Consider the following 11377-nt stretch of genomic DNA (forward strand, 5'->3'; position numbering starts at 1 on the left):
TTTCACTGCAACATAAAATCCCCCCGGCACCTACTGCTTGAGACCAAAGTGTTCACATACCTATTTCCAGAAATAACAGTTTTTCTGTTGTAACAGAAAAGAGTCTCTGAGACTCAATAGCATATGCTACCTGCTGATGAATGTTTAGGAGTTTAGTCCCTGAAGGTAGGATTGAATCCAGCTTTCTAATGCCTTAGTTATTAAAAGTTTGTTTCTTCAGGCTGAGCAGACGGCCACTGAAAAACGAAAGTCAGTGCAAATCTACGCTTACTGGTGTGGAGCCGATCCTCTGTGCCTCCTGATCTCTTCCCAACCTCAGTTACTTTAAGGAAAAAAGGGTTCCCAATGCTCTAGCCATCTCTGCAGGATGGACTCCACATTACTCCCTGAGCTCCCAGTCAAGCAGACAGACAATACTCTCCTGGTAGTTGGTGTTGTAACCCTTGAAGTGTCTGTATTACACTTCTTTCTCCACATTTTTGTTTAAAAAAAAAGTGTCTAAATTCAACTGATGGAATTTAAGAAAATCTACAATGAAGAGAAAAAAGTTAAAGTAACCTTGGGAGTGAGGGTGACTGGGAGGTGATATGCGGGCATGAAATGGTGAATGACACAGTGCCTCCATTGTTGGGTACTCTTCAGTAAAATGTCTGTTCATGAGTTTTGCCCATAGCTAATTGAGTTGTTTGTTGTTTAACTGTTGCGATTAGGTGAGTTCTTCTTATATTCTAGATACAATTCCTCTGTCAGATATATGGTATAAAAATATTTCCCCCGTCTGTAGCTTGTCTTTTAATCCTCTTAATAGAGTCTGTCACAGATCAAAAGTTTTAAATTTTGATGAAGACAAAATTATTAATTTTTCCTTTAATGAATCATGCTTTTGATGTCAGTTCTCAGAATCTTTGCCTAACTCTAGGTCCTGATGATTTCCTCTTATGTTTTCTTTGAAGTTTTAAGTTATGTCTTATGTTTTAGCCCCATGATCTGTTTTCAGCTGATTTTTGTTGTGGTTTAGGCTGAGTTGTTTTTCTTTTGTTTTTTGCCTGTCAGAGTAATCTTAGCAACATGAAAAGAGTTGGAAGAGTGGCATGGACTTATACATACTACCAAATGTAAAATAGATAGCTAGTGGGAAACAGCCGCATAGCACAGGGAGATCAGATAGGTGCTTTGTGACCACCTAGAGGGGTGGGACCTAGGGGGGGTGGTATAGGGAGGGTGGGAGGGAGATGCAAGAGGGAGGAGATATGGGGATATATGTATATGTATAGCTCATTCACTTTGTTATAAAGCAGAAACTAACACACCATTGTAAAGCAATTATACTCCAATAAAGATGTTAAAAAAAAAAAGAGTTGGAAAATATAACCCATCTATTTTCTGGAAGAAATTGTGTAAAATTGTTGATAATCCTGCCTCTATTGTTTGGTAGAATTCTCCAGTGAAACCCTCTAGACCTGAAGATTGGGAACTTTTAAATTATTAATTCAATTTCTTTAATGGCTAAAGGACTATTCAGATTATCTATTTCATCTTGGTTGGATTTTGGTTGCTTGCACTTTTTGAAGAATTGGTCCACTTCTTCTAAGTAGTCAAAGTTATGATTATAAGTGCAAAATTGTTCATTGTCTGTGCTTACAAAGCTTTTAATAAATGCAGGATCTGTAGTATTGTTCATTCCTGTTACTAGTGATTTGTATCTTTTCTCTTTTCATCTTGTCGGTTTTACTAAAGGTTTATGTTTTATTGGAAAAATTTTTGAAGAAACAGCTTTGTTTCATTAACTTTTTTCTATTGTTTTCCTATTTTCAATCTCATTGGTTTCTGCTATTATCTTTATTATTTTCTTCTTTCTGATGTCTTGAGTTTATTTTGCTCTTGATCTTTAGTTTCTTGAGGCAGGAACTTCAATTATTGATTTCAGACTATTCCACTTTTCTAATATAAGCATTTAGTGCTGTAATTTTCCCCGTCAGCATTTCTTTAGCTGTGTCTCACATACTGTGATAGTTGTATTTATTTTCCTTCAATCTATGTATTAAAAAAAAATTCCTTTGAGACTTCCTCCTTAACCTGGGCATTATTTAGAAATGCTTTCCTTAGTTTCCAAATAGTTGGAGATTTTTCTGTTTAGTTTGGTTTCATTGTGGTCAGAGAATATACTCTGTATGATTTCAATTACATAAACAGCATTTTCTGCCACTGCTAGCCATATGGTTATTTCCTATGTATCCTATACTTTTTTTTTTTTTAATTTAGCGATCCTTTCTTTCCTGTAGCCCTAGAAGACTCTCTTTGCCAGCAAACTGGCACTTCCCTCCTTCTGGATGCACTTCTGGGTCCATTGTAGGATTGTAGGAAGGCCTCCAAACTCCGTTGCTCTTGAGAAGTTTGAAGGACCCTAGGCCACACAGACTGAATGGACCTCTTCTCTAAGCTGGACTTCCCTTTCCTTGCTGAAGGAGACACTCTGTACCCCCTATCTGGCAATGTCCAGTATTGATTGTTATGGCCATGGACTCAATTCCCTTTATCTGTAAAATTCTGACACTTCATATATGGTTGGTTGCTGACATCACCGGACTTTTACATCTATAGCATCTAGGGACAGGTAATTTGTATTTGTTAAATAAGGTACTGCTTTACCCCTATTGGCCTGACATTCAACTGTCGTACCTTTGACTGATTAAAAAATGGGCAGAGGAGCTGTGTAGCCATTTTTCCAAAGAAAACATAATATAAATGGCCAATAGGTACATGAAAAGATGCTCAACATCACTAATTATTAGGGAAATGCAAATCAAAACCACAGTGAGCTATCACCTCATGCCTGTTAGGATGGCTATCATTATTATTTTTTAAATAAATTTATTTATCTATTTTTGGCTGCATTAGGTCTTCATTGCTGCACGCAGGCTTTCTTTAGTTGCGTCGAGCAGGGGCTACTCTTCGCTGTGGCGTGCAGGCTTCTCATTGCAGTGCTTCTCTTGTTGCAGAGCACGGGCTCCAGTAGTTGTGGCACGCGGGCTCTAGAGCGCAGGCTCAGTAGTTGTGGCGCAAGGGCTTAGCTGCCCTGCGGCACGTGGGATCTTCCCGGACCAGGGCTCGAACCCGTGTCCCGTGCATTGGCAGGCGGATTCTTAACCACTGCACCACTAGGGAAGCCCCAGGATGGCTATTATTAAAAAGACAAGAAATAACAAGTGTTGGCAAGGATGTGGAGAAAAGGGAGCCCTTGTGCTCTGTTGGTGGGAATGTAAATTGGTGCAGCCCCTATGGAAGACAGTATGAAGACTCCTCAAAATATTAACAGAACCACCATATGATCCAGCTATCCCACTTCTGGTTATTTACCCAAAGAATACGAAAACACTAATTTGAAAAGATATATGCACCCCTACGTTCATTGTAGCATTTATTTACAGTAGTCAAGATATGGAAACAACCTAAGAGCTCAACAGATGAATGGATAAGGAAGATGTGGTATATATCTACATGATAGACTACAACTCAGCTATTGAAAAAGATGAAATCTTGTTATTTGTAATATGCTAAGTGAAATACCAGATGGAAAAAGACAAATATCATATGATTTCACTCATCTGTGAAATATAAAAAACGAAGAAACCCCCAAAACACAAAATAAATGAACAAACCAAACCAAACAAAATCAAACATGTAAATATGGAGAACAGAATAGTGGTTACCAGAGGGGAAGGGGCTGACAAGAGGGTGAAATGGGTAAAGGGGATCAACAATATGGTGATGGACGGAAACTAAATTTTTGGTGGTGAGCATGCTGTAGGGTATACAGAAGTAGAAATATAATGTTGTAATCATGAAACATACAATGTTATAAACCAATGTTACCTTAACCAAAAAAACCCAAAACCTGTCATGTTCAATCATATACTTGTGCAGTTTACTGTGAATCAATTTCCCTCAATAAAACTGTTTAAAAAGTCATAACAGATTATACTGCAGATTTTAGGCAAATAACTTGAAAGTCTAGACAAAATGGAGAGTTTTATAAACAAATAATAGATTATCAAAATTGACCCCCGTTATAAATAGCCTAAATAGACCATTTTTGTAAAAGAAATAGAAAAAAGTTACCATGGAACTATCCCACAAAAAAGTACCCAGCCCAGATGGTTTCACGTCAGAATTCAACTTTCAAAAACCAGATAATTTCAATGCTTTACAAATTGTTCTAGAACATTAAAAAATAAAAACTTAGCCCTTTTTACGATGCAAGTAAAATCAAAACCTGAACCTGAAAAATACAGAAAATTACAGACCAGTTTTACATAAATATTGAATAAAAATGTACTAAATAAAATATTAGCAAGTAGAACCCATAAACACATTAAGAAAACACCATGCCTAAGTGAAATTTATTCCAGGAATGCAAGATTGGCTCAATGTCAGGAAAGCCTGTCATGTAATACAAGAAAATAATAAAATTAAGGGAAAAAATTAATGTCGTTTCTATGGATGCTGAAAAATCCTTTTATAGAACAGAATCCATCTTTTAAAATAGTGACTGTAATGCCTATTCAGAAAATTTAGGCATATATAGCAGATATAAACTCCTAATTGTGAAATAATCATTGCAAAGTTTTGAAATCTGTGGTTCCTATATTTAGTGACCTACTATAAAATCCATAAGCCTCATTTTCATAGAGATTGGGCTACACTGCCAATTTGCTGAAGAAGAGCTTCTAAATGATTCTTTCCTCTTTTAGCCTGTAGGTTTTAGAACTGAAAAGAATAATAAACAAATTAAAGTATTAGCCTTAGCAGGATATTATGTGTTATCTATAAGGGAAAATACCTCTATTATTATCTGTCAATAAGCTATATGTGAAATATCTTTTTTTAAATAAATTTATTTATTTTATTATTTATTTATCCTGGCTGCGTTGGGTCTTTTGTTGCTGTGCACGGGCTTTCTCTAGTTGTGGTGAACGGAGGCTACTCTTCGTTGCAGTGCACGGGCTTCTCATTGCGATGGCTTCTCTTGTTGCGGAGCACGGGCTCTAGGCACACGGGCTTCAGTAGCTGCGGCACACGGGCTCTAGAGCACAGGCTCAGTAGTTGTGGTGCACGGGCTTAGCTGCTCCGCAGCATGTGGGATCATCCCGGACCAGGGCTCGAACCCATGTCCCCTGCATTGGCAGGCAGATTCTTAACCACTGCGCCACCAGGGAAGCCCTCTTTTTCTATCTTTAAAAAAACAAAAACCAAATCTGGGAAATATACTCTGTGAATGACACCTATATGGCCTTCTGTTGGGAGAACACAGAGGCAGTGCCAAATTTAGGAAAGCAGCCAACGTCCAACAATTCAGTGATATGGTTCCTTTCATTATGTTTACTGAAACTTTAATAATGTCATTTTTGTGCCCTGATGTACTCATACAAGCCTATTTAGCCCATAAAAATAATATATATGTGTATATGTATATATATATATATAGTTACAATAAACAGTAAACAATATTGTTTACACTTGAATGAATTTAAGATATGAGATTAGAGTGGGCATGGGAAAATAACATGTCCCCAGTAAAGAGATAATCATCTCAGAGATAGTGTCACAAGTCCAGGGATGCAGGTAAACAACTTAATTTCAAAAGTCCTGGTTGCTTATGTTTACAGACTCCTTTGAGAAGCGAAAAGAACTTCTGACTTTTCCTTTTCTTGGCTTGAGACGTTCATTGAATGTTTTTAGTGGCTACAATGGGAAATTTAAGATATCCATTCCCCATACATCTTGCCCATTTACATTAATTATATTAATTTTCCAATATCATGGAGACTATTGTTGAGGCTTGATGTCTGTCCATACAACTTCCCACAATATTCTCATTTAAAAGAGCCTCCCTAATATGGACTCACTGCTGTTTACTAAGGCCCAACCTCTATCTGAAGACTTTTCCATACTCATCACACTGTCAGTTTTTCTTTAGTGTGATTTCTCCAATGCTGAATAATGCTGGTGATCCCGTGGAAAACATTTCCACGTTCATCACGTTTGTAAGATCTATCTCCTATGTGGATTCTCTAGTGCAGTCAGTCCTGACTTCTGGGTGAAGGCCTTCCTTCCTACTCCCTTCACATACGGTTCTATAAGGTTTCCACGCTGAATAAAGGCATCCTTACAGTCATCACATTTTATGCAGTCTCTTGCTCGTGTGGATTTTCTGATATCAAATAAGGCTGCTTTGGCTGATGTCAAATACAACTTTCCCACATTCCTTATACTGATAGCACTTTCCCCTGTGATGGATTTCCTAGTGGGAAAGGAGGGACCCACTGTAAACAAAAGCTTTTCCAAAAGTGTTGCTCTCAGAGACATTCTCTTTGGTACGTACTTCCTAATGCTGAATAATGACTCATCAGTAACTAAAGCTTTTACTAACTTACTGCATTGATGCTGTAATTCTACAGATTCCCCCCCCCCACATGATTTAGCATCTTCAGAAATTTTTTTGTGTTGGAGACAAGTCCTTATTTTCATTCTCAGTAACACCATCTAAAAAAAATGCACAGACAATTCAAATGTCAGTTGTCTCTTCCGCTGAGATCATGAGACTTATGATGAGAAACAGCGATAAAAATAAAACCCAGTTTTATCTAAATTGCATGCCTTTTCAGTATCCCTAAACTACCAATTCAATTTTGAAAAGCACGCAAGAAGGCATGTGAAGTTCCAGTTTGAGAAGAGACAGCTGGACCGTCAGAAAGAGACTGGAAGAGCATACAGAATTTTCTCACAAAATGTGACAAAGAATCAGAAAGGTATAATCAAAAAAGTTAAGAAGAGATCAGTTTGAATCTGGAGGTGAAAAAAAGGGAATATCATGAAACCAAGAGAAATTTTAATTTGCTAAAGGTAGTTAAAAGTATCATTTACACCAAATGAATGTACCTAGGCCACTAGTATAGACAAAATGCTCCATAAATGTTTGTTAAATGGATCAACAAACAATGGCATATAATAAAAGTTAACTTGAAACAACAGGCAGATCAGTTTCAAAATGCATACTATTTTGATGTGGGGAAATCAGTAAACTGGAAAAATAACAGTGGGGAAAATAATTTTTTCAGTTAATATGCAGGATTAAAAGATAAGAAAAACATTTTGAAGCTAAAGGAGTTGAACAAGTCAAAACAATAACAAAACACAGACACCTCCCAAATATTACCCAGAGGTTCTACCTAAAGAATTGGGCAAAGAGACTGGTAGGGGCAAGGTTTCCAGGGAAAGGACACTAACAAGAGTTCTAAAAACCTTCTTTTCAAGGATGTCTTCTTTCTCTGCAGACATTCTTTCTCATCTGCTTTCCATTTCATAAGGCAATAACGTGAGAGTTAAACTAAGATAGGGTCTTAACAGACTGGACCTGACACCTCTTGATTCCAGGGTACTATCTTGCCATAAGCATACCTTGTTCTATCCTTGTTCTATCTGGGCCGTAAAAGCAATGGGATGAAGATGGTCTTGGAAAATTGAATTTGAAGCTGTCCTTCAGTAAAAACACCCAAATAACAAAAAAAAACCAATATAGGCGGAGAAGGTTCCAGAGGTGTACATGAATACCTGGCGGAATTAAAGCCCATGAGGGAGATACTGGGTTATGGCTCCAGAGACATCTGGTGGATCCTAAAGTTGTTTTGCTGCTTTCTGTTCTATTCCTAAAGCCTTTCACTAGTCAAGCCATAAATGATCCTCCCAACCCTTCCCACCTGATGGCTTGTCCTTCAAGCTGTCTCTTCAACCTCTCTAGCATAACTGATGCCTCTTCTCTACGTTCTGAATGATATTATCCTTCTTAGGTCTGCAGCTCTACAGGCAGAGGTCAGGACCTGCTTCAGCGCCTGCTCCTTGGTCTGTATTTCTGGTCTCAGCATCTGTGGGGAGAGCTCCCCGAGTCTTCTGACAGCCCTGTGAGGTCCAAATATCTCTTTCCTGGTAGCAACAACTTAAAGTTGGAAGAAAGATTTTGTTTTGCCAGTCTGATTCTTGGTCCCAGGCACAGCCCTCTCCCTCTACCATCAGTCACTATTAGAGATCTTTCCTGCAAGAAGACTGCCATTCTGGAATAAGCGAGCTCAGGAGAAGATTCACTCCAGCTTGGGGTTCACACTGATTTTTCAGAAGTATATCCTTGTAGCTAGTCTTCTTCCTGAGGCATAGAACAACACTGTTAACAGAAACTCTAAATTTTATTTAGCTCTTACCCAAGAACTCACTTACCTGACAACGCACTGAAATAAAAAAGGAACTCTGTCAGAAAGCTAAAAAAATTAGAAGACAGAGTGGGAGTGACTGCAAATTACTAGTAAACACTATCTGCTATAATCTCTTACTTCCTAGTTTAAGTTAATAAAGCTTGAGAGAAAGACCATGACCCTCCTCCCTTTGGTTCTCCCCTTCTAAGAATCCCAAATGGTAAAGAACATTAGAGATCAGAAAATAATGGCTAATATTTATTGAAAATTGACTGTGAATTTACTCATCTAAGCAGATTTTATCATTCCACTGACAGATCAATGATACTGAAGCACAGAGGGATTAAGTAGTTTGCTAAAAGTCAAACAAGTGGATTCTATGTCGTTCCTTGTGTTCCGACTTATTCTAGGGAGTCATGAGTGGGATCATCTCAAAGGAACCCAACTTTCCTTTTACCAAATTGGGATTCCAGACCTTCCTCTTTTTCTCAACAGCCTAAGACAACTCAGGACTTGGAAGCCATCTTTAACTTTCGCCTGCAACTCAATTCGTCCGACTGAACTTCACCGGAGTCCCTAAAGGGCCGAATCACACACTGAGTCGAAGCCGGAGTCCACGAACCCTCTATCACCACCACTTACGACCCAAAAGCCAAAAGAACTCGCAGTTCTAGGCCTGCGGCTGTCAACAATGCCTCACCCTCAGGTCTCCTCTAGGAATCTGGAGGTTCTCTCCTCTCTGTGGTTGCCTGGCAGCATCCCCGCCCCTGCTGAGTAGCGCAGGCTCGGGCAGCTAGGTCAGGTAACTCCAAGGGCCTGCGCTCTGAGGCTGGGGCACGGCGGACTCCGCCCAGGGTCCGCCCCCCCCCCCCCCCCGCCCCCAACGGTGCGCAGAACTTCAGAAGAGCAACTCGGACAAAAAGGGAAACTCCTTAGCTGCTAATTATCTTTAACAGGGGTGGAGACAAAAGATTGGAAAATCTTTCCTTGCCAGTTTAGGCGATGTTTATCTCCTGCCAGCCACTGTTCATTAGTTCCCAAGGTAAGAAAGTAAAAGTAGACCTGAACGGGAGCTTTAATCCCAGCGGCAACAACGCAGCAGTCCTGGGAAAAATGCAGCGTAGTTACAGGTAATTTCTGGCCTGGGGCTGGAGCATCTAGAGGCAACGCATTTGAGAGAGCTCATTGAGAGAGCCCACGGCAATAGAACAATAGCAAACGGCTATAATGCACTTAGGTGCTAACCACTGTTCTAAGCACTTTATATAAACCCCCCATTTATCCGTATAACAATTATCCTCCCTAGGTCTGCAGCTCCCCAGGCAGAAGTAGGTACTATTATCGATATTTTACATTATGAGGAAATGAGATTAAGTCGCTTGCTCAAAGTCATTGAGCTAGAGTTTGGCTACAGCAAGCTGAAGAGTTCCTAAATTTCCTCCTCCTTTATCAGGGATGAAATGGTGATATACCTACTCTTAAATATTTCACTTAAGTAGGCTAAGCTGAGGCGCTAGATCAAAAAGTAAGATACGCATATCAAGCTTAGACAGGAATAATGACGATCTGCATAAATCAGAGGTGACAAATGGCCTCCTCTTAGGAATCCTCGGGACACCCAGGACCAGGCCATTTGGGCTTAAGAAGATGATTGGTAAAGCAAACATATATTCCCCAAAGATCACCTTGAACTGTGATGGGTGAAAACTCTGGGAGCCTTGACTGATGGGTTTTCAGACCTGGAAAAGGTCTTTCGTAAGTGTGGGAAAAGAATCAACTGTTTACAAGAAATCAAGGGATAAAGGCTGGCTCTCAATAATGATCTCACAATGTGGGCTAGGGAGCTAAGCAACTGAGAAGTTTCAGACACTTATCGTGGTTGGCTTTGTCAAAATCAAATTATATGTATATAAAAGTATATGTATAAAGTGAAAATTAAAAACATATTTTATATAAAATATATCCATACCTACTTTTTATATACAAATATGATATAAAAATACTATGTATAAGAAATAAGGTGCAAGAACTCCTTACCAGTTATACCCAGAAACATCGGAAGGAGAGAGGACCCAAAGAAATTCTAATAAAATGATGAACTGCTGGAGGGCCTTTAAAATGTAAAATTTTCAGTGTGAAAGGTTGAAAGTTGAGAAAGTTCAATTAAAGTTATCAAAATGATTATCCCTATATTAAACAAACACTTGTTGCTCAAATAAATTCTGTTCTTGTGGAGTCAGGAGGGGCATCTGAAAGAACTATTTTATATAATATATACTTATCTATGTTTTTTTAATCCAAGAAGTGGTACTAGCTACAAATATAAAAACTTTTAAAAACCCTCATCAAAGGTATATCCATAGTGAGTTATTGGATAGATCCACAATGGGGACATCTCTCTAATCTTTAAATTAGTCAGATATCCCTTATTCTGTCAGAATAATGCAGAGAATAATGGTTCTAAGCTAGGAATGTGATCCTTTCCTATAAAGAGCTCATCTTTAAAATGAAATGTCTCCTGCAGACACCCTCATTGTGCAGGCAACAAGAATTAGGGCTGATATTTATGCTGGCCCAAACTTCATCCAAGATTTAGTATGCAAGAGGATGGGGATATTATTACCTTTGGTGTTTGGACCCAGGACTCTGTAGAGTTTCTTAAGTATTTTCCAGAATACTGATAGGAATTGAAATTTTTCTACAGGTAATAACTCAAAGCACTGAATACCACTGCAACATGCAGTTCGTTCATCTGAAATAAACAGAGGAAGAGTGGGCTCTGACACTGCTTAGTTTGTATCTTGGTCCCACCACATACTAACTTTGTGACCTCAAGCAGCTTTATTGATTTGTTTCCCCAGCTAAAAATAAAACAACGTGAGTAAAGCATTTACTAATGTCTGGCCCTTAGTAAGCAGTTAACAATTACATAATACTGTTAATAAATCCTTTCCTCTACTCCTAAGGATTGCCAATAATAAGACTTTGACTGTTAACAACTTTACAATCACTGGATATTAACGAAAGAGGCTACTTCTGTTCTGAGTATAGGAGTGCAGAGCTTTTCTAAGTGCTTCTATCTGATTGCTCCATCCTCACCATGCCCCATGGTGAGGATTCCTCCATCCTCACCA

General features: G+C 38.8%; 1 protein-coding gene across 3 annotated transcripts in view; it reads right to left on the reverse strand.

Annotated features, from left to right (window-relative positions):
* Nucleotides 1-11377, reverse strand: part of ZSCAN12 (zinc finger and SCAN domain containing 12) — a 36647-nt gene that overhangs the window by 13306 nt on the left and 11964 nt on the right. For 2 of the 3 annotated variants that reach the window (XR_003796710.1, XR_003796709.1), the window contains exon 5: nt 7758-8197. Coding sequence is in view for 1 of the 3 variants with exons in the window: in XM_029242756.1 (XP_029098589.1) it covers nt 8077-8197 (121 nt within the window). In the remaining 2 variants the exon portion in view is untranslated. Of the gene's footprint in view, nt 1-5228; nt 8198-11377 lie in introns of those variants that run through there. The other variant, XM_029242756.1, reaches the window with a different exon arrangement.

This window comes from Monodon monoceros, unplaced genomic scaffold, assembly GCF_005190385.1.
Source record: "Monodon monoceros isolate NGI ecotype Baffin Bay Population unplaced genomic scaffold, NGI_Narwhal_1 Super_Scaffold_3, whole genome shotgun sequence".
NCBI lineage: Eukaryota > Metazoa > Chordata > Mammalia > Artiodactyla > Monodontidae > Monodon > Monodon monoceros.